This window comes from Lupinus angustifolius, chromosome LG20, assembly GCF_001865875.1.
Source record: "Lupinus angustifolius cultivar Tanjil chromosome LG20, LupAngTanjil_v1.0, whole genome shotgun sequence".
Lineage (NCBI taxonomy): Eukaryota > Viridiplantae > Streptophyta > Magnoliopsida > Fabales > Fabaceae > Lupinus > Lupinus angustifolius.
Window position 1 is genome coordinate 11,088,702 of NC_032028.1, and position 22,619 is coordinate 11,111,320.

The window sequence follows — 22,619 nt, forward strand, 5'->3', positions numbered from 1 at the left end:
TTAGTTCAACAGAAGATGATATACATCACTTCAGTTACTGACTACTGAGTAAGCCTATATGAAAAAATTCTATGACCTTGTCAAAAAGATAGTACAGTGCTTCATTTCTCATTCTTTTTACAATACCAGTACTCTGGTCTATTTTTCACTCCTGCCTTGGTGATCTCTTTCAACAGCATCAAACTCCCATTCACTTATCTCTTCTGCCGAGTCATAGTCGCTATATTTATCGAGTTCCGCTTCTATTTGTGACGATTCTGCTGTCACTGATATCGTTTTCCCCGTAATTGAGAGCGAGTTGATTACTCCATCTGGCTTCTGTTTATTAGCCGTTGAGGTAGATGAGGGACTTTTCAAGAGTGTTTGATTCAACGGTGTATCTGACCTTTGATTTGCAGTCCCCATAGCCAACTTTGGCCTCTCAATAGATTCAAATTCATCTTTTATTTTCTCAATGTCATCTAATAGTTCTATGACCTTGTCACTGTCTTTTCTGTGTCAAAATTGTGAAGTTTACTAATGGAGAAGTAACACTTATGATATGTATGTTCACATGTGATGATGTGAAAAATAGACAAGGTCACAAGGATATATTGGGAAGGGGGGAAAGAGAGCAAGAAATAACATACCTGAAAATACCTTCCTTCCTAATGTGAAACTGCTTGTTCAAGGTGTCCACTATATTCAGAGTGGTTAGAAACTGGCAAGTATGAAAAGAAACAAGCATTTGTTTAAGACCTCAAATCTTGAAGAACAATGAAATGAATTTCGCCATATCATGTCACCTCACAACATTATCTTATTTACGCAGCCTTATCCCTGCAAGCAGAGAATCTACTTCCAGGATTTGAACCCGTGACCTCATAGTTACTAAGCAACAACCTTACTGAGTTACTGTTGTACCAAGCTTACCCTCAATTCAGATAATGAGATCAACAAAACATTAACAAGACAAGTACCTTTGATTCGATATCCAAGTATTCTTCTTCAAATGTTTTCCTTGGGTTTACTACTTTCGAACAGTCATTATTTGAAGCTTCTGATATTCCTAACCTGATATAAATTAGCAGTTGTAGGCTTATAGCCATGGTTTTCACACAATAGACAATTCAGAGAGGCAGATCCATACCTTTGACTTGAACGTATATTCTCCACAAGTTTTCTTATTTGAATAACAGATGAACTCAATTTTTCCTTACATATAAGTAAACATGTGATGAGAAGGTGAGGATGATGCAGTAAGAGTAAATTAAAACAATAGTGAAAGTTATGAAGCTAGGATGACTTTATTACCTTGTAAGAAGACAGAAGATGAAGAACCAAATGCACAAAATGATCTCCATATCTCTCCAGTTCAGCACTTATATGTAATAAGAAAAAAATAGATAATATGAAAATTAATAAACCTAAGCATACACTTTAAGGCACATAACAAGTGCTAGTACTACGGCAGTTCATTTGCAATTGGGTATCAATATGCGAATTGGGGCATATTGCGTCACAAAAGCACCATGAATCGGTACTCGCAAATCAATTGATAGTTCTCCTGCCAAACCAGCGAATTTGGTTTCTATGGTACTACCATACTAGATATTGATTTGCATTGCAACTTTCGTAAAAAAAATGTATGTTTTCAAGTTATTTAATCATATCATTGCTAGTTGATATGAAACTAAAGAACATACCTGACCTGCTCCTCCTTTTTCTTTGTATGTGAGGTTTGAAGAACCCATGTGCTCTCTAGAAAATGGATCCATGTGCCAACAACACTGCCTTCCATTGTATAAGAAGTAATGGCTCGCACCAACTCATCTTCCTAATAACAAAAATGGTTTACATGATAGTATGAAACTATTATATTCATATGAGTTTGAAACAATTTTTTTTTGATGTAGATGTGACCCTAAGGCATGAAATAATCTTTTCTACCTTTGCTTTTAAATGTGCAATAATTTCATTGCTTGCTTCATCAAACTGTTCCCTTTCTTCCTTTGCATGGCGGAGGCGCATTTGAGCTGATGCCAACAAAGTGTTGACCTACAATAATATTCTCTGGCTTATGTAATGCTAGCAAAGGATAACAGAGAGATCCATGAAGAACATACTGTAGAGAAATGACACTGCTGTGCACTAAAGTAATTGTAGACAATATCACACGACTAAAATATAGTTAACAAAATCGGATCAGACAGGACACGCTAAACCCTGAACTGTAAACAAAAAAATGTAACTTGAAAATCTCTCTAATGGTGGTGAAGGTCCGAGAGAGAAAAAACTATGACAAGAATAGAAGATTTTCACCGATACACAGTATAAACTTGTTGTAGTCATCAATGCAGATGCAAAAATATAATAAAAAAGTTTAAAATATGCAAGCATTCAAGAGGAGGTAAAAGAAAACCATTTTCAGTCTGTCTTCAAGCTCATCTTTCTGCTTCACAAGTTCTTCAATTTCGACTGTCAATTCCTGCAAAATGCACTCCACCTTAAAATTATCTATTTAATAAATCATAGTCTTGATAAGAAGATACATCTTTTGTATATATTTTTCTTCTTTTTAGAGGTTTTTTTGGTGTATATTTCAGATATTATGAAATAAGTTTATTTTGGAAATAATTAATCTGTGCTGAGCAAGTTTTATAGAAAGACCAACGCATGTAATTGTCTGAGTAAAGAACAGGTAATGAAATCTTTGTAGATTCCAATCTAGAAAGAAATGTGAATGAATTTCAGTAGAAACATGGTCATATGAGAATTATAGGATTAGACAGAAGGTTTATATAAATGATGTAGTCCTATGCACTCAAGGTTTGTAAAATGAATTCTTGTTCTCCCTTTCACCTCTAAAAACCAAAACTTTTCTTATTTGCAACATCTAATATATAGAGATGTAAGAATTAACCTCCCCAAGAAAACTATATATATATATATATATAGATTACTCATTTCCAAGAGGCAAAGCCCCAAGTCTCATGGAGCTTATAGTACTACTTACATTTGACCAACAAATGAAGGACCACCAATACCTATCCAATCAAGGACATTTTCAGTCAATTAATGTTGTTCAATCCTACAAGTTGAGCTAACCCTCGTTTGCAAAAGAAGAAATCTATTTAGGGAACCTCATCAATTGATTGGACCTATTGCTTGAGGAAAGTTACTTTTGTGAAAGTTTTCTTATAGTCTTCACTAGCTCAACAACAAGATAAAATAATGTGCTGGTTTTGAGGAGAATGTACCTTCTCAATTTGGTTAACTTCATTAGACTTAGTGACCCTAAAATGTAGTGCTTCTTCTTTTTGAGATCTGGTTGAGAACAAAAACTTGCAATCAAATTTCAGCACCTTTGCTTGACATACAACTGATAAAAGAAAACGTTTCTTCATTTCCTATGCAAGAAATTCGTAATAACATTTTCTTGTACCTGTTTTCTGAAATGCGACTTTCAGCTTTTGCAGTAGAGTTTGCAAGAGACTCTGATAAAATTGTCAATTTATCAACCTGCAATTGATTCAATCACACATCATCCACCAAAAAGCATGTAACACCAAATGAAGAAAACTAAGCATAAAGGTTGCACTGTGAATAAAAAGATTATGCCTTGTTGCAGTAGAAGTTGAGTCTAAGTCTATATGCAATACAGAATGCAGAAAACAAAAGTGTATTCAGATTCTAGAACACTAAAAACATATCATGAAGAATTTACAAAAACAAATGTGTATAATGGACATTATATAATCTGATTAATAGATCTTAGACAAGCCTGATACAGAAGAAATATCAAATATCTGGAAATGATGCCAAAAGAACACAAACAAGAAATGAGCCAGGATGCAGGAACTGAAAGCACTGAATCCATGCAACGTGCCCCTCCAAACTCCATTTTAATCAATAGCATGAAAATTTTCATATAATTCAATATCAATTTTGGATTCTTTAAACACTCATTTCAGTGATACTTTAAGGGTAAACAACTTACATAGGTAAGGTGCTTCGAGAGTAAAAGATATGAAACAGAATAAAAACTACAGAAAATAACTGCAAGACCTTCTCAGCATGAAGTTCTGGAGAATCACCATAGCTTAAGTATTTCTTTTTCAGCAAGAGTTCCTCCAACTTAGAACACGTTTTAATTTGAACCAAAGCTTCATCAAGAGCCTGAAATCAAACCAAAATGCTCAATAGTCACTCATGTAAATTTACAATACAGATATGATCTTAAATCCATGAAGAACCACCTAAAATATTCTCATACGCCATAAAAGAATTCCATGTATAGTTAAAAAAACATCTAACGCATTAATCCAAAAAAACACAGGCGGTTAGCCAGATAAATAAGATATGAAGATTTGATCCAATTTGCTATGGAAGCATCACTAGAAAGGAACTGTGATTTTGTAATAAAATCAAACACCCATGTTAGTAAACAGCAATTCAGGATCATTGAGCCTACGAAACTAACACTTTTAATATCACCATTGACACTTTAAATTTGATATAACGGAGCCAAAAAAGTATAAGCAAAAATATAAAAATAAAATGTAAGAAAACAGCATTAATAGTATCAGTGTTACATGGAAACAACTCAGAAAAAACAACAGATGTCAACTGAAATCAAAGTATGACAAGACTACCGTGTTACACATTCACACACATACATAGAAAATAATACTTGCTCGAATGTTAAATGGATATGGACACGCCGCCTTTCTGAAGGAAGAATCTAAAGTTACACTAGAGTATGCATGTTTCACTAAATTTCCTTGCATACTAAGGAAAGACAACAGTAATCAGAGAACAAGCAAGGAAGTGAAGGTGGAAAGCTAAACTGACAAGAAAATAATCATGGACAAGAACTAGAAACAATTATCAAAGTTATTAAGATCCAAAAACATACTTTAGACATATCACAAGACAAGAAACTTTATTTAAAATAATACTTCAATTTGCAAAAGTATGTTTTTGGTGAAACCAAAATGTATAATATCCCCCCCCCTCTTCCACCATATACAAAAGGCCACTATATGAGTGTCCGTGTGCATGCAACTGTGCCACCTGCACTAGGATATAAGAAGTAAGAACTGCAGGCTCACCTCTTTTTCTACAGAAGATGACTTTTTAGGTGAATTTACAAAGTTTCCATCTGAATTGGTTATGTTCATTTTCTCAATTCTTTCCTTCAGACTGCATGCTTCATCTTCTATTCTGAGAGAGGAGATATCACAAACAAGAAGATAAAAAATAGTACATTTACTGATTACTCTCAACAATGGTTCAATGCATTATAGATCAAGAAGATTTAATTAGCATCCAAGGAAATGGGGTAAATCTTTTAACATGATACTGCACATCAAGCACTGATTGAAAGTTTCTTAATACAATAAACCTTTCTCTATAAATGCCTGATTTCGAAACTCAATACCACAATAGATTCAAGAAGCACCAGTTACTTGTTTATGGCTCATAAACACATCAACAAAAGGCAAATACATGCTAATTAATGTGTAAATAAATAAGTGAAGAGCCTTCTATGTGTTATTTATAATTTATTTATTGTATAGTGTATTTCTGACCCATCTAAACCAAACACATCACAGTAAACTACAGTTGTATATACAAATAAGAAGTGATGCCCCACACATTGATGAAACTTGAACAGAACATGCAGTTATGAAAAACATGTTGATGTTTCATGATCATCCTGCAAGATTGAGCAACGAAAGAAAGTACTGGCATTTCATAACCCCGAGCATACATCAGTGAAGTTGAAATAATTAAGATATTTGCTTATAAATTATCAAATTATTATAATAAACACACACATCTTTACTTCAAACAAGCATCAACAAAGTATGTTATGCAACAACCTCATGAGATCAGCATTTACTTTCAACCCTGAAATTGCAGTTTGGACATATTGAAGCAACTCTTCTCGCTTTGCCTGTTGAAAAAATATGGTGAAAAGGGAAACATACGAAGATGTCAAATAAATGTATACAACGCAAGTAGGGCTCTTCTGAAACATGTACAGTTCAAGGCTTTTACAAAGTTAGACATTGTGGTTAGAGCACATATAAGAAGCATGAAATCAAGAGTGTCAGAAGCCACTTCAAGCAGAAAAAATTGATGACATGTTAAGATGAAATTCCAGAAAGGAATATTAGGTTTGCATTAACCTTCTAAAAAATCACAAAGTCGGCCTTTTTGAATTCAAAACATTAAAATCAGTATTTAGTTTGCATGTTATAGAAATGTTGAGGTGTATAGCATATATACAGTTATACACTATCAATGCTGATTCAGAGTTTTGTATCCACTACATATTTGTTCTTATATGAGGAAAAGATGAAACTGAAGTACTGAACCCCATGTTTATGGAGTAAGACTCCTCTCCATGATGGAGAGGCAAGTTATACTTTGTAGTGTATTTTTAAGGCTAAAGTTGTAATTTCAATGAAAAGTAAAGGTCATAAATGTCATTGTATATTGAGTTTTTAGTGTATTTCTCCCTAACTTGCCTGAGTCTAACTCATGTTTATGAACATCAAATACCAGCATTGGAAAGGAAAGAATTATAATATCACATTAATCTCAAGTCACAGATAAAAGTTGGCATCTTGTAACAAATAATTACAAACATGAACTAGCATAAACCAAATCATCTGTGTAAGTCTGAGCATCAAATTAACTAACACATGACACACACAAACAGAACATTTCTACAATCGAATTTGGTCTGATGTCTCAATGATTATGAGTATTCATACTGTTTTCCTCACAAACCACAATATTAGGTTTGTAAGTTTATATTAAACACTAAAATCATGACATGTGTCATACTTAATCATTTTCTATAAAATATATTTCTAAAAACTAAAAAAAATAGTAAATGTGTCATAATTTTATTAGCGTGATGAGATAATTTATCTCATGGTGTGTGAGATACTTTATTCTCTATAAATAATACCACAAAAATATATATTTCTATCATTACCAATACTTCATCTTGATATCCGGAAAATGTTATAGCCAGATCTTGTACACTGGAAATCACAGCTGTACATTCTTCCTTTCCTCCTTTGATACAGAGCCTGTATAACCATACCAAAATAGGAGCAATTTTTTAAGTCAAGCTATTGTTTTATTATAAGAAATAATATGTACTAAAGCTAAATACAGAAAAACAAAATTACCCATATATCTCTGAAAGTAGTGAAATTTCCTCTTCATTTGGTGCTTCAAGAATCTGAGTCACACAAAAGAGTTAACCTGCGGTTAAGTTCCATCAATCAGCATATATAAAGCTCAACTGTAAATAGAACATCATTGAAATTATATCACAATCTGTTAAGAATTATGTCATACAATACATGAAATTTGTATTAGAGGGAAAAACAAACTTCCATGTTTAATCCTTATTACTTATACGCGAACATATTGTAAACATACCATTTTCAGTGAATGACCATAGTTACATAATTCTCTCCTTTGCCCAATTTAATTTGTACAAAATTCACCATACTGCGTAACATGTATTGGGTTCACCATGATGAAGATGTCATAATATTATTGTAAAAAAGGGTGAATCATATATTCAAGTGATCATGATTCAAGGTAGTACCAATAAGAACATTATGTAATGTGCATTTTCATTTCCATGTAGGAAATACAAGCTGATTTTTATTTGTTTGCAAATTCATACAACCACTTCTAACCTAATCCTCTTCTAACATGTAAATCTTCCACAGAAAACTTGGCTATTGCACTCGCCACTCATCTAGACTAATAATGCTAACAATTTCATTTTTGGAATTTGGCAGTTACAGAGAGCATTGCTTCAACTCACCAATGACAATGTTATGCCTTCAAGAGCTTGACTGTGAAGAAAGACATCACGAAAACTTTTTGGTTCACCCGCAACATCATGGTCTACATAGTAAACCTGTCATGGTTATATACGATGAGCATGAACTACTAAGTCAAAATAAAAAGCAATTGTTTGATTTGAGTATTATAAAAAGGGCTGGCTAGTACACGAGACTTTCACCTAATTAGATCTGGAGAGGGTATGTATGTAGCCTTACTTTTCTAAGTGAAGAGACTATTTCTAAGATTTGAAGTGATGACAAGTCATGAGGCAGACAACCTTATGGTTTCATCGACCCAAACTCAAAACTAAAAAAATAAAGTAAAGACCGCCTTACAAAGAACTATGCAAAAAAAAAAAACAGAGAAGTTACTCCAAACAAGCACCTAAGATAGTGAGAGTAATTAATCAAATTAATGCTTCATAAATACAATGAAAGTCATAATAGTTAAATGTTTTATCAATGAATATGATTAATGTGATTAATGATAGAAATTAAGATGTTGTTTGAACATGTAACGGACCTCATCTAATCAGATAAATACTTGATTGTTGTTGTATCTCAACAAGAGAATAGCTAATGTGACAAAATTATATCTCTAATTTAACAGTTAATTCTATAGTGAGGCTACTGGAAAAGTAAAATAAAATAATAATAATAAAATGGGATTGACAAACCAAAGTTGGTTTATGAGGTGAATCCTTGAAATCATCAAGAAGAGGATGATCTTCTGGCTCTTTTGGATCAATGTCAAAGGTGGTTGGTGAAGTAAGTCTCTCAACTTCTTTCAATGCAACTAGCCACCTTCTTAGCATTTGAACTCTCTCTATCCCTCTACATGACACAGAAAGTTCTTCTAACCGCTTCGCAGTGTGCCTAAAACTTCTCATGTTCCGATCCACCTATTCAATAAAACCATTCACACACTGCATTTGAAAACATAGGTGCAATCTAGAGATTTCTTATAGTGCAAGGTATCATTTGTCAAGGTAAAAACTTTCTGCAGAATCTGAAACCTAAAACGGTTCTGCTACCCATGGTGTGAATGAATTATCAAGAAATGAAGATTTAATGAAAAACTTAATCAACCATGAAAAATGTACTGATACAAAATAATGTACTGATCAAAATCGAACACAAGAAAAATGCATTCGAGCCTAACAATAAAAACTTAATTTTAAATAAAAAATTTGCCCTAATGTTAGCAAAATAAAATTAAAATAAGAAAAAAGGGTAAATAAAATTATATAAAGTAGAGTGTTAGTTACAATGCGTTCGTGGATGATTTTAGCTCCGCCGGCAACAGCATTGCTAGCATGGAGGACGACGGAGTCGGCGTAGTTACGAAGGTTACGGCTGAAATTGTTTTGGCCGCCTGCTTCCACCGCTTTGGTCATTGCTGATCTTACCCACGACATTTTTCCTCACCACCTTTTTATTATAAATATTTCTTACTATATTTATTATATCAACTCTTGCTATGTTTCTATTTCTATTTCTATATCTTCTGCATGCATGCATGCATGTGTATATATTATTGATAAGTATTGTATATGTCTATGTATCTATCTATGGTGATGGAAAAATAATGAAGGTGGTTTTTGTGTATGGAATGCAATGGAGAAGAAGAGAAAGAGAATGAAGATTTGGGAGAAAAATGGCGAAAGGAAGAAGAAGTCAAGCACATATGCGACTTGTTTGGGAGGTGAACGTTCATTGCCAGCCACCAAGTTTTATTCATCTGCCTTTCATTTCGCTCCTTCATTTTTTTCTTACTATAAAAAATCAATAATTTTAAATTATTTGTTTCACTTCTGTGTGAGGTATGAGTTAAGTGCTTCGGTTCAGAGCCACTGAATTATATATTCTATACAATAACATCATATGTTATTTATATTTTCTAACCCATATGTTGAATATGTAGACAGTTAAATGTCCGGCCGAGTTATTTATATATAATAATAAATATATAATTTTATAAAAATAATTTTTTTATTTAATTAAGAATTATATATAATTATATTGAAGTAAATATCTTCATCTTTTGAATTAGTGTAAAATAAAATATTAAACTACTATTATATTTTTGAATTTTTAAGTGAATCGTCTAGTTTACTTTCTAGGTTATTTCGGTATAATCGAGTTTAATATAACCAGATCAAAATTTCCTCAATTTAAAGTGGTTCAATCTCACATTCGATAAGATTACAAATCAGAGCTGTTTTTAAGTCTATCTAACATTTGAACCGGTCAGACCATCAGATTCGGTCCTTACAATATTCGATTTGGAATTTTTTTATGAACAAATAAAATACCCACATATTTATTGAATATAAAATTTGAAATAATTAATCTACTAGTCAAATGTCAGACTTAGACAATGGTACATCAAATTTAAATCTTTTAATTCTTGTTATTGTGTAACTTTTTTTTACAATAATGCTAGGTTATTATTATTAACAATTCCATAATATAATGATGATTGTTAAGTGAATGAATTTGGATTTAGATCTTAATAAATAGTTGAATCAACGAATCTAAATAATTTTATTAAATTATATTTAAAATTATTCAATCCATCAATATCTAAAATTTAATAGATGCATTCTAATCTATCTATAAATCTATTTTAATGGATTGAGTGAATATGTATCCAATCTATTTGATTTTTTAATTAGAACTAAGAAGTAAAACATTATTTTAAAAATCATTATTTCAATAAAACAATTTTTTAAAGAAAATGTTCATTTATTTTTCAAGAAATACTTTCTAAAAGTGTTTTGTAAACTTTAAAATAAATCAAATTTTTACAATATTATACCAGCAAAGTGAGGGTAAGAAGTATCCCAAGAAAATAAGACTTGATATATCAAATGAGGGGAAGGAAAAATATGCATGGGTCTCACACAAAAAGTTTTCCTCCCTATTTTGTGAAGAAAATTAAGAAAGGAGAGAAAAATATCAAAAATTCCAAATTTTCCCTTCACCATGAATGAATTTAAAAAACCACAATCTATGTGAAAATGTATACAATTTAGTAAAATTCTTTGTTTATATTCATTTTGATGTGAAATTCGTTAACTTATTTTTATTTTTGTTGCTTCTAAATACAAAAATAAATAATAATTGTGTATTGTCTGGAATGAAAAGAAAAAATAAACATAATTACTAACAAATAGACAATAATAAATAAATTAGAAAGGCAAAATGCAAAATATGTAGAAGTGAGATTGTTAAAAATATAAAAGTAATTGTAAAAAATTAGTTATATTTTACTTAGATACATTAGTGAGGAGAAAATATAAGATATTAATGATGTTTATTGAATTTTATAAACATAAATTATTATATTAAACTTAGTAACTTAAAAATATTAATCAATATTATTAAAAATAAATTATTTAGTTATGTAATTTGCAATATTAAAAAATAGTATTTAAAAATTAGACATATTTTGTAATTATGTATTGTCATTTTAAATAAATACTTAGTTATGTAATTTAGTTATATAATGAGGGTACTTATGTTATTTTAAATATATTATGTTTAAATATGCATTTTCTGTCCTCTCACTCTTCTTCCATTTTCAATCATACCAAACAATAAAATTATCATCTCATTTTCTACTACTTTTCTTTCCTTCAACTCTCTTTCCTTCCTTAACCAAACATAGCCTTAGGAACTCTCAGAAAATTCTTTCTATATAGGCTAGGAGAAATAGATGATACTTTTCAGTCTCTGCAACCAATGATGGTATGCGATTTTAACTGTGGTAACAAAAAGGAAGATATATTCGTAGAAGGAAATTAAAACCTGTGCAGAAATTAGGATTACGAATGAAAGAATTGAAAAGAAATGAATTCGTACCCCCAGATAAAGACGTAGGGAAAATGCATCTTTGCACTCTAGGCATGAGGGGACATTTGTGGTAAAACCCTTGGCATGAATGACGTTAGCTAGAATTTCAAACGATTTCAACTACCACGACTTCAAGAAAGTGGAGATTCTTTTTCTATGACACATCCAAATAGGTCACGGTTAGCATCTCAAAATTACTCCTTTCATGCATATCAGGAGACATCGACCCCATAACTCTTGTTTAGGGAATGACTTACTAGGATATGTTATGAATAGGATCCCGATTTTAGGTAAAGATCAAACCAGAATTCTCTATACATCCTACTAAGGAGGTGATCCATTATCACTCTAGGTTGGGATACAATGAAACATAAAAAGTGATAACAATTAATCCCTATTCTGTGAAGATCTGAACTCTGGTAAGAAGGTGATCCATTGTCACTCTAGATATGAGTACTACAATACACTCTTAAATGGATTAGGTTTGGAATACTTAATCAATGCAGAATTGAATATCTAGGTGGATCCATTATGTCTAGGATAAATCCATGCTTATTCTTGGAAGGACTGTTTAGTGTTATAAGATAATGGAATTTATGTTAAACATTCCTTCAGATATACTTATATCTGATGAGAACAACCTAATCCCAAAGAGGATGAATGTTGACTAAGCTTAGATATTGGAAGATATAACTTATGCACCAAGGAATCTTGATTGTGATGCTATTCCTCTGTAAGCTATAAACAACACCTAAGAAAAAATATATATAATTTATACCCTGCATATGTAAATACACAGATTGAAATACACCAAATTAATTTATGCCCTACACATAAAAGTACCCAAAATAAATACTAGAAAATAACTATTTATACTTTTAAGTTTTGACAACTTGTGTTTGGCACTACTGAGAGTTGGTCTCGCAATGTTAGGTTGAGATGAGGTTATGATTGTGCAAGAGGTGGATGTGTGAAGGAAAATAAGGGAAAGAAGTTTTGCCTTATAAGTGGGTATGAGGAAAATTGTGATGAGACAAAGTAGCCAGAAATTGCACTGGAAAAACGTTTTATTGCTGCAGAACATGTTCAATGGCTGCTTTATTTTATTGCTGCAATGTTGCTCACATGTTCTATGGGAAGGCTAAATTATTGTTAATTTATACTACTTTTATTTAAGACTCAATATGATTAACATATGATCGATAATATAATGACTATATAATACATAATATGATTAAATAGTGAATCTGTCCAGATATGAAACAGTGTGCGCCTAGATAGAGCATTATTTAAGCATTAACACTCTAGATTAAGATTTATGATGAAGTTGTATATCAAGAAGTCATGAAATACAAAATAGTACTTAGGCCCATACACCAACACATAATTAGAACTAGAGACAAAGACAAATTGCTTTAGTAAGCATTAATGCCATTATTCCCTGATTGTCCTCAATTTAAAATATACAAGGTCTACAATACAAAATGTAAGGAAAATGTTCAACAATTCTATTGATGGGTATTAAATGCCCACAATGAATCCAATATAGCAGGACACTTTATAATCAATTATATGGCACAAAAAAATGGGTCATGTAGGAGGAATGTCTTGCACTTTGATATTGATGGCATTTTGGACTGTTACATACCAACAGATCCTTGTCAAAAGGAATTTAATATCATAAAAGCATTGAATTACTCAATATCTGGTAATGGCATTTTCCAATAATTCCATGAATTGAAGTCCTCCTGCAACTGCAATGATCAGACATTACATATAAAATTTGTTACCTTGTATAGTTCAAAGTTGTCATTCAACCAAAGGGGGGGGCTGAGATGATTGCTCACCTGCTCGACCAAAGAAGTCGGGGGAAACATGTCGTTGACGAGGGTGTGTAATGATGTATAAGATTTTGCGCCGATACGTTGACTAATAGCCACCTCACCCTGTCAGGTTTAACAAGCATTTAGTTGGTGCCAGGGAGGAAAACAATACTTGTCAAAAGAATGTTAATTCAGGATGCACACCTTAGGGTTAATAATAAAAATTTTGCCCTTGGGGATTCCGATTTTCCTGTAACTGATTTCATCCGTGTCTCGATTCCCAAATCCCGCATAGAAAGGATTATAATCAGAAGGGAAAAGTCTCTTGATATCCTACAAGTACTTAGTTTTAGAACATCTTTTTCAAAGTTATATACAATGAAAAGTTTGTGTTCATGCAGTTACCTCTAAACAAGCGATTTTGAACTCATGAGGTGCTCTTCTTATTACTTCCATCAGAGAAAGGCAAAACACAACAAATCAGAGACATATCAAATTCTACTTGCAGGAAAAAGTAGAACCAGTGATAATAAACATATAACCAAACAAGTAATGCACACTTCAAATATTTTTGTTATCGAAATAAAATAAGAACTGATTACAATGGATTGACTATATAGATCAGGTACATAAATAATTATACTCCACAAATTAACAAAAATGAATGGTAGGTTGTTGATGAAAATTCAAAAGAAAGTTTGATGAGATTATGAATTGTATTATACTATCATATGAATACTTAACAAGCTCAACATAAGCAGTCACAAGCTCAATATTGTGAAGTGTGTCAGCAGAAAGTGAAGCCGTTGTCACCACATAGCTAATAAGGCTACATGAACTACATTGTAGTATCCAACGCAAAATCAACAAGTCTCGGGTTAAAAAGTGCCTCACCTTCTCGGTAAAGTGAAGGAAATAATCCATCAGGTGAAATAACAACAGGCCCATTTGGTAAGGTTTTTCCATCCTGAAAATATACAAAACATACATATTCAGTAAAACATAGCAAAGAACTATCTGTATTGGAGCTCAAAAGAGACCAGCTAGACAGGTGCTTCTGGTGCCTGATAACGGCTTTCTTTTTTATTGCCATCACTTTTGCCTCTGACTAGATTGAAATGATTACTTAAGCAAGCAGCAGCGAAAGAAGCAGTTAAGAAAAGCAATTTCTTATGGGTATGAAACCAATATCTATACTCCTTCACAAGAAGTTCACATAAACCTAGGTTGTTTCAATACCTGTTTCAGGTTAAGCAAGAAGTTCCTGGTTAGATATGCCTGGACAATTGCACGGGCGCTCAGAAACAGTAGTTGGTATCCATTTTCCTGTCATGAAATTCAGTTCTAGAATTAGACATTAATCTTCTTCAGATAAAAAATCAATGCAACAACAGGTCCATGGTAGCATCATGCATGCTAAGATATTAAATGTACTTGGATTCACATTATTTTTTTATGCAATCTGGATTCACATTCTAATTGAACAAAATGTGGGCAAAAATCTCGTCCTAAATTGAAAATCAACAACATTAATGATAAAATGTAAAAAGTGAATCGGGGAAAAAGAAAGCAGTTAATGTTGTCTAAATACGAAAGGCCATGGATACCATTTATACTATCTCAGTTAGATGGCTGCAAAAGAACTATCACATCACCAGCCTTCTAATCAACTATGCTGACCGAGGAAACAAGACTTGACTAGGCTTCACACTCATTTGCTGGGCAATCTTGAGCCCAAGCCCAAAAGAGCGGGATTTAGTTCCTCCCAAACCCATTTAAATTTATGTGCGCATAATATTTATACTCCCCTTAACAAAGGTGGTCATTTATCAGTTATAAAGCCTAAACCACTAATTTGAGAATCATGTAAACATCTGAATGACCGGACAGAGAAACATAATGAGCAAGCAGTAGCACCAAGAAGGCAGAAATGTTCCTGAAAATTTAGATGAACTGAACATAAGTTACACATACCTTAATGGCGGAGAAAAGCCTTGCCACTCCAGATTGTGTCCAATCTTTTCCAACTAAAGGCATGAATTGCCCCAAAACGTCAGACCTTAAACAAAGAAAAAACAAAGGTGTTCATTGTGATTCCAAACCATAATGCAACCCAGCCTTCTATTCCATCAATATTTTTCTTTACAAGTATTGAGACATGTTTGTATAGGAGAAACAGCAACACAGTAATGTTCAGTATCTTTTTCTTACCCATCTACTTATAACACGGACAAAATGGCATGAAGAAGTACCTCTATAAAACCACCCAAAACTGTGTTTATCATTACAGAATACAGATAGACAACCCCAAAACATGACCATTCTACTCAAGATAGTTAAAGGATCGGCAGGGGAATTTTCTACAGAATGCACACAATCTTATATTCCCTAATATGCCTATAAGTCATTTGACGCATCATAAGCTTACTCACCTGACCCCAGGATGCAAGAAAACTAAACTTGAAACTTCATATTCAAATCAGATCGTGTAACCCCCTTTCCTATTTTCCTTCATTTTGTTAAGCCTCCATAGCATCAACAATCACCAAAATTTGCATGATACACAGTGATTTTATGTAATATAAATGGCCAGTTGAATGACTCTCAGAGAGATAGTAGAGATGAATAAAAACAGCAGAGTAAAGTTTAAAAGAATATTTAGTAGACAAAGAAGCATAACTGGTAGCCTTACTTGGTAATAGTTCCATCAACATCTGAAATTACGATTCTTGTGTTCCAGTGCCATAAGTATATATGAGCATCAACCTGTTATGTAATTAAAATTTCTCTCTTAAATAAACATAACTAAGCCATGTTATAGAACTTCATCTAGGAACTAAGGCAGTCAATGAATATTCAAACCTGTTGTGTTCCAAGAACCCTTGTAGAGAAACTGAATGTTATCAAATTTTGACCATCTTTGAGATTCAGGGATGCTATCTGCTCATTAGTCGGAACATTTGTCCTTACAAGTTGTTTACGAGGGGATCCCTGGGTACTGGACGTTTGAGTTGGCTCTATGAAAAATCCGGACTCAGAATCTAGAAATATGTCATCATTTGATGAACTGCTATCAGTGTGCTCAACTGTCTTGACTTTTCGAAAAGGAATAGGCCAAAGTCTCCATCTGCGTCCAGATGAAGATGTTCCAGGACCACCATCCTTAGACTTCTGCGCATAATCCTCTTCCACGGGAATTGTATCTTTGGACTCAACGGGTAATTCTAAACCAAATACAGCCATTCCAAGAACAAGAGGAGCAGCCTTTTCCCATGTCAAGTACCTGTCTTTAAACTTGACAACAAGATTTTGATTCTTAATTAATGAAGGTGCAGAACTTGTAAAGTCCTCTGCAGATATCTTATGTGCTTCAAATACTTCAGCACTGCCTACTAAACCCATACCCGCCTTAAGTTCATGACCACATAATGAGATCTCAAATCCTGCAAATTACAAGATAAACGGAAGTAAATAAATAATCCACTAACATAAAATAATAATACCAAATAAAGAAAAAAATACAGAACCAATTTGCAGCGCAGATCGTCTTACCCAAACCTGAATGACTTTGGTCCCCTTTATTTGAAGTTTCTATTTGAGGTTTGACTGCCTCACTTTTATTAATCATATCTTCAAGTGCAGGGATTTGTTGATTCGCATCTACCTCATCACCTGATGCTGTCTTGCCAACATTTTCACCATTCCGTTCAATATCAATAGTAGCAGAATGACCATCAGGAGCAATTTCAACTTCTTCTGATGCAGTTCTCTCAGCCTCTTCAAGTCCCAATTCTGATTTAGGAGATCTATGGCCATTAGAAGAAGTTAAACCACGAGAAAGAGATAACTCATCAATGTTATCAGATTGTACAATGCTAAGTCGTTCATTTTCATCAACAAGTGGACAACTTGCATTAGATTCCTCTGCCGAATTTTGAACCTCCAATAATGAACCTAGAACAGGTATATCAGCATTTCCAGCCTGCTGAGCAAGTTCTTGAAGCTCCAAACAGCTTTTAAAAACATTCTCCCTCACTATACCAGATGCCACCCCTTCTGAATCAGTTTGAACATGAATACCTTCTTGATTTTCAATCCCCAAGGATTCCCGTGCTTGACAAATGTGTCCCTCCTCTGCTTTACGAACCTCCAGAGGGATCTCAGAAGTAATATCATCACCGTTAGCAACACTGTGTTTGGGTGAAACATTAGCTGTTGGAGCATCCAGCTTACTAATGTAATCCGCAGCCCAAGCATTTTCACCAGAACTGAACTCTTCACCGCCTTCAGTTAAGTCAGTCTCTTCAGCTGGGCCCAGATGAAATTGAGGATTTTTTAGCTGCACGTTCTCCACATTCTGCTCTGATTCTGAGATAGGGGCCATCAATACATGACCATCGACGCTCACCAACACCATCTCTGGATGGGAACCATGTGAGTCCTCAAAATTTTCTCCGTCTAGACTCTCATTAGGCCCATATTCTGGCAACTCAGCTGGATCTTCGAAAGAAGATCGGTCATCTTGGAAATCATAAAACCTCTTATCACCATCAGATTCTGCCCTTTGAAGTCGAGGCGGCACCAAGGAATTACCTTCACCTTTCAACTGAAGTACCCCAGTATCAGAGATGCTATGATCAAGTCTATGCACATTCCCTAAAAAACTATCGGTGTTGTTAGTAGAATCTTGAACAACCCCATTTGACTCAATTCCTTCATCATCATCCACCTCTTTGATAAAATAAGCCTCCCCCGAATTATCAAGATACATATGGAAGTTAGCTTCAACCCCATTAACATTTATACGAACAATTTTCTCGGCACCTTTAAGAACACCTTGAAATTTACCGAACCTAACATACCAAGGGGTGCTCCTAAAACTCCCATCTTGCTGCTGAACAACAATCACATCAACAGCCCCACCAAAAGGGTGAAAAGGAGTAGCAACTGAGTACACACCTTGGGTTATCAAGCTCCCAACTTTTCCTACCACATTCATTTCTCTTGTGCCAAAAAATCAAAGTCTAACCCTTACTTTCAATGAAAACAACCCCAATTATATACACATAAATTGTTTCTCCAACACCTTCTACCGATTACGGTTCTTGAATCAACAATATCACTGCATGGCATACAATAACATTGAACAATATAAAAAGAATTATAAATAAATAAAACATTACATTTAACAAACTGAATAACCGATCAAATGTTACAAAAAAATCCAAAAACAAAAAAGAACAAAACTTTCTCCAACCCAAATGCTATAAAATAATGGGCATTGACAATCAAAGTTGAAAACAGAAAAATCACGATAGAACTTACAGATTCAGAACCAAAAATCTTGAGGCTGAAAAAATTATGGGGATTTCGATTTTTTCTTGTTCCCTTTATGTAGAAGATGTTGTTAAATTCTTGTGCTACACTTCGATGATGCCGTTAATCCTCCTCCTTCAATTTCTTTTTCTTGGAGACTCCGAAGTATGAACTTTCTTGGAGGATTTTGGACACAAGAAGAAGAAGAAGAAAAAAACCGGTTTGAGAAAAATAACAGCTTTCACTTCCACGCATTAAATAGTTATTCATTCACAATTTCACAGATAAGGTTCAATTTCTCCATTTTTTTGCAACCATGTTACAAAAAATACCCTTTCCGGGGTATTTTGGTCATTTCGTTTTGTTTTCGGACGGAGCAGAAGCACCGACCTCGTCTTCTCCTCTGTTAATTTTCTTCAAGAAATAATGAATTAATGATATGAAATTGTATGCGAATGACCAAAATGTCCTTTTCGTTGCAATGGTTTATTCTTTTCTTGGTTTGGAATATTATTCATTTTATGGCAATGTTTTGAAATTTTTAACATTTTTTTAATTAAGCACGAGTTGACCACGTGATGAGTTAGGTGAATGTTGAATGAGGGGATAAGATAAACACATGAAGAAAAAACACACATGTCCTTTTAAATTTTAATGAATTAATGTGGCGTGCAAACTTCCATGAAATTCAGATAATTGTGACCATCTCACGTTTTCGTTTCTGAAATTTCTAAGTTGCAGCTTCGTCGGCTGGAGAACCAATGGAAATAGATTCGTATTATTCGATTGGTCCATCAAAACCAAAAAACTCATAGGAGTCGAATACTTTATTAATATTTTATTAAAATCGGGTCTTTTTTTATCCATACCAGTTTGAGATATTTTAAAATTGGGCTTACTAGATTGGGTTTGAGTCATCCATTTTTTGATTTTTTTTTTCCTTTTAGAGACATCTGACTTTATAAAAAGCATTGGTAGCATAGATAGCAAGTGCATTTATACTGTTTGGGTCATATCAGGTAATTATATGTTGAGATTCGGCAAATTTACTTATGCAGTGCACTTTAACCAGAAATTTATTATAGTAGTGTAAGTTTTGTACTTATTACAAAAGTGGTGCATTTTTTGTAAATCGGCAACACCATGGCCATTTTCCTTCTATTTTTTCTCTTGGACCCACATAAATCGGCAACACTGGTGAAGTTTATTTTTTTTTTAATATTTGCTTTAGAAATCGTCATTGAAGATGAAGTTTTTCATGTTATTTTAATATATTAGTGTAAATTGGCAATGGTGGTGGAGGTTTAGTTTTTTTTTAGCAATCATCACTCCAGAAGGAGTTTTTCATTGTATTTTAATATATTAGTGTAAATCGGCAAGTGGAGGTTTAGTTTTTATTTTCTTAATATATATATATATATATATATATATATATATATATGTAAATTGACAATAAAGTATGAGTTTTATATATCTATGTTTAAATTTTAGTGTAATTTTTGTTCATTCCAACCTATTACTATATTTTGCAACACTAATATTATTAAGAAAAAAATATTACAATATTAAAATATTTATACATTAAATCAGAAACAACTATAATGACGTCTGTGTGATGAAGTGCCACCTGGAGGTGGTTTTCTCTTTCTTGGCGGTTGAACTCTTAATTGTTGTTCATTTCGCTGCGAAGTTCTCCCTCCACCACGTGTCGCCAATTGTGGCTCCTCATCATCTGAATTATCTTCATCTTCATCAACATCCTCAACCACAACTTCGTCATCAGTATGTTGTATACCAAAAATGTTTGTAGACGGCATAGTAGGACGATAATATTGTTTAGAATCGTATGCCGACAATGGTGTACTTGAAGTAGTAGCAAACATTGATGTAGTGGAATTTGAGAATTTGATGACAAATAATTGTATGAATGATTATAATTTGCGAACCCATACAGTTGTTGTTGTTGAGTAAGTGATGAAGTATGTCCTTGAGAATGACTATCCGCTGGAGTTCGTTGCAGAGAGTTAGTTTCTGGTATATGATAATGATGAGTATCAACTAGTTTAACAGTGTAAACCCTCACTCGACGACCACCAGATCTAAATACAACTTCAACCTCCGAGACTCTGGTCTCCCGTGAAAAATTACGAACTACTTGACAAGTGGATTGTCGCTGATTTTCTTTAATCACTTTTGTCAACTCTTCGCGATATATATGCTCTACTCTAATCATGTTAGTAGCTTCATCCCGATGTTGAATGAACCATTCATTTAGCCTATAGTAGGTTGCTCTCACAAGGGCTGTGATAGGAAGAGCTCTAGATCGTTTCAGAACACAATTAATCCATTCTGCAAGATTGGTGGTCATGTGGCCAAAACGTCTACCTTCGTCATATGCTTGACTCCACTTTTGTTTTGGAATCTGGTCCAACCACGCACCAACCCTGAGATGTTTTTGCCGCAACAAATTCAACACCCGCTCAAACCGTGGACGCATCAACTCATAACCTAAAAATAAAATAAAATAAAATATATCAATCCAGAACATCAACAATATATATATAAATTACAAATATAACTAATACATACCCATTTGTATGAATTTATCTTTTAGATCAGAATCTCGGAATTTCTTATTGAAGTTACTAGCAAGATGACGAATACAATAAACTGACTGTTCACTAGATCATCATGTGAACTCGCTTCAGAGGGTAGCTAACAAACATGTTCCCCTATTTGATATGATACAAAGGTTTGGTTGAGGGGTAACATAAGTCTTAAGATTGTAAAAAACCACTCCAAAGCTTCTTTCGTCTCTCCTTCAACAATGGCAAAGGCAACTGGAAATACCCATCTGTTTCCGTCTTGTGAACTCGCTATAAGCAATGTTCTAGTATATTTTCCAGTTAAAAATGTTTCATCCACTTGTATAATTGGTTTGCAATATGCAAACCCATCAATGCATGGTTTGAAAGCCCAAAACACTCTATCCAAAATGAATCGACTAGGGTCTTCCATACCATCTGTAATATGATGCCGTGCTTGATATTTCATAATTGTACTGGGAGAGAAATATTGTACAACAATCATCCAACGTGGTAACTTATTGTATAATCCCTCCCAATCACCAAATTTTTTGGCCAATGCCATTTGTTTTGCAGTCCAAGCCTTTCTATATGTCACTGTATAACCAAAACGACTAACAACCTCCTTAACTAGTGCCTTAACTAGTATACTCGGATCCGCAGATACCAAATTAACAACAAGGTCTGAAATAAATGATGAATTTAATTTGTTATGATCTTGGGAAACCAACATAGATACACAACTGTGTGTTCTATTAATTTTCTTAATCTCCCATATGTCACGCTTAACGTTAAAAGAAGCGTGAATTCGCCACTCACATCCAGCACCAAAACGTGTACATTTGCCAACATATCTATCTGGTATAGACTCATCAACAACACAGTCAAATGAATTTTAATATGAAATTCTCTAATAGCATTTATTGTGGCTTCTTTAGATTCAAATTGCATCCCAACAAATAAATCATTGTTATTATTACTCATTAAACCACTTGTATGACCAAAATCACGACCAACTTCAGAATTTGTGTTACAAAAAAATGATGATGGAGAACTATATGTCATCCTAGAAGATGAACCAACATCGACCTCCTCCTCATCACTACATATTTCAATGTCTTCTTCATCACTAAAATCGCTAACAATTGTAAGTATCAGAGTGCAACTAA

The 22,619-nt window shown here is 33.5% G+C and overlaps 2 protein-coding genes across 5 annotated transcripts; both read right to left on the reverse strand.

The window, feature by feature from the left end:
* Positions 1-9,542, reverse strand: LOC109335260 (restin homolog). Its single transcript, XM_019571390.1, has 18 exons — positions 9,137-9,542; positions 8,546-8,770; positions 7,847-7,942; positions 7,194-7,246; positions 6,995-7,091; positions 5,868-5,941; positions 5,094-5,205; positions 4,048-4,158; positions 3,425-3,501; positions 3,240-3,306; positions 2,402-2,467; positions 1,930-2,037; positions 1,686-1,816; positions 1,294-1,360; positions 1,130-1,194; positions 960-1,053; positions 630-700; positions 1-493 (listed from the first exon to the last, which is right to left on the reverse strand). The coding sequence occupies exons 1-18, from the start codon at positions 9,284-9,286 to the stop codon at positions 139-141; spliced, it is 2,019 nt and encodes a 672-aa protein (XP_019426935.1). The 5' UTR covers positions 9,287-9,542; the 3' UTR covers positions 1-138.
* Positions 13,032-19,249, reverse strand: LOC109336264 (phosphatidate phosphatase PAH1-like). Of its 4 annotated transcripts, none has more exons than XM_019572762.1 (12): positions 18,875-19,249; positions 17,575-18,671; positions 17,102-17,511; positions 16,412-16,992; positions 16,242-16,315; positions 15,524-15,608; positions 14,789-14,875; positions 14,444-14,516; positions 13,955-13,998; positions 13,754-13,882; positions 13,574-13,672; positions 13,032-13,480 (listed from the first exon to the last, which is right to left on the reverse strand). In XM_019572762.1, the coding sequence occupies exons 2-12, from the start codon at positions 18,546-18,548 to the stop codon at positions 13,421-13,423; spliced, it is 2,616 nt and encodes an 871-aa protein (XP_019428307.1). In that variant the 5' UTR covers positions 18,549-18,671; positions 18,875-19,249; the 3' UTR covers positions 13,032-13,420. The 4 variants fall into 4 exon arrangements, with proteins under 4 accessions (XP_019428307.1, XP_019428306.1, XP_019428305.1 ...); XM_019572761.1 differs by having other exon boundaries at positions 17,102-17,206; positions 17,255-18,671; XM_019572760.1 differs by having other exon boundaries at positions 13,032-13,474; positions 17,102-18,671.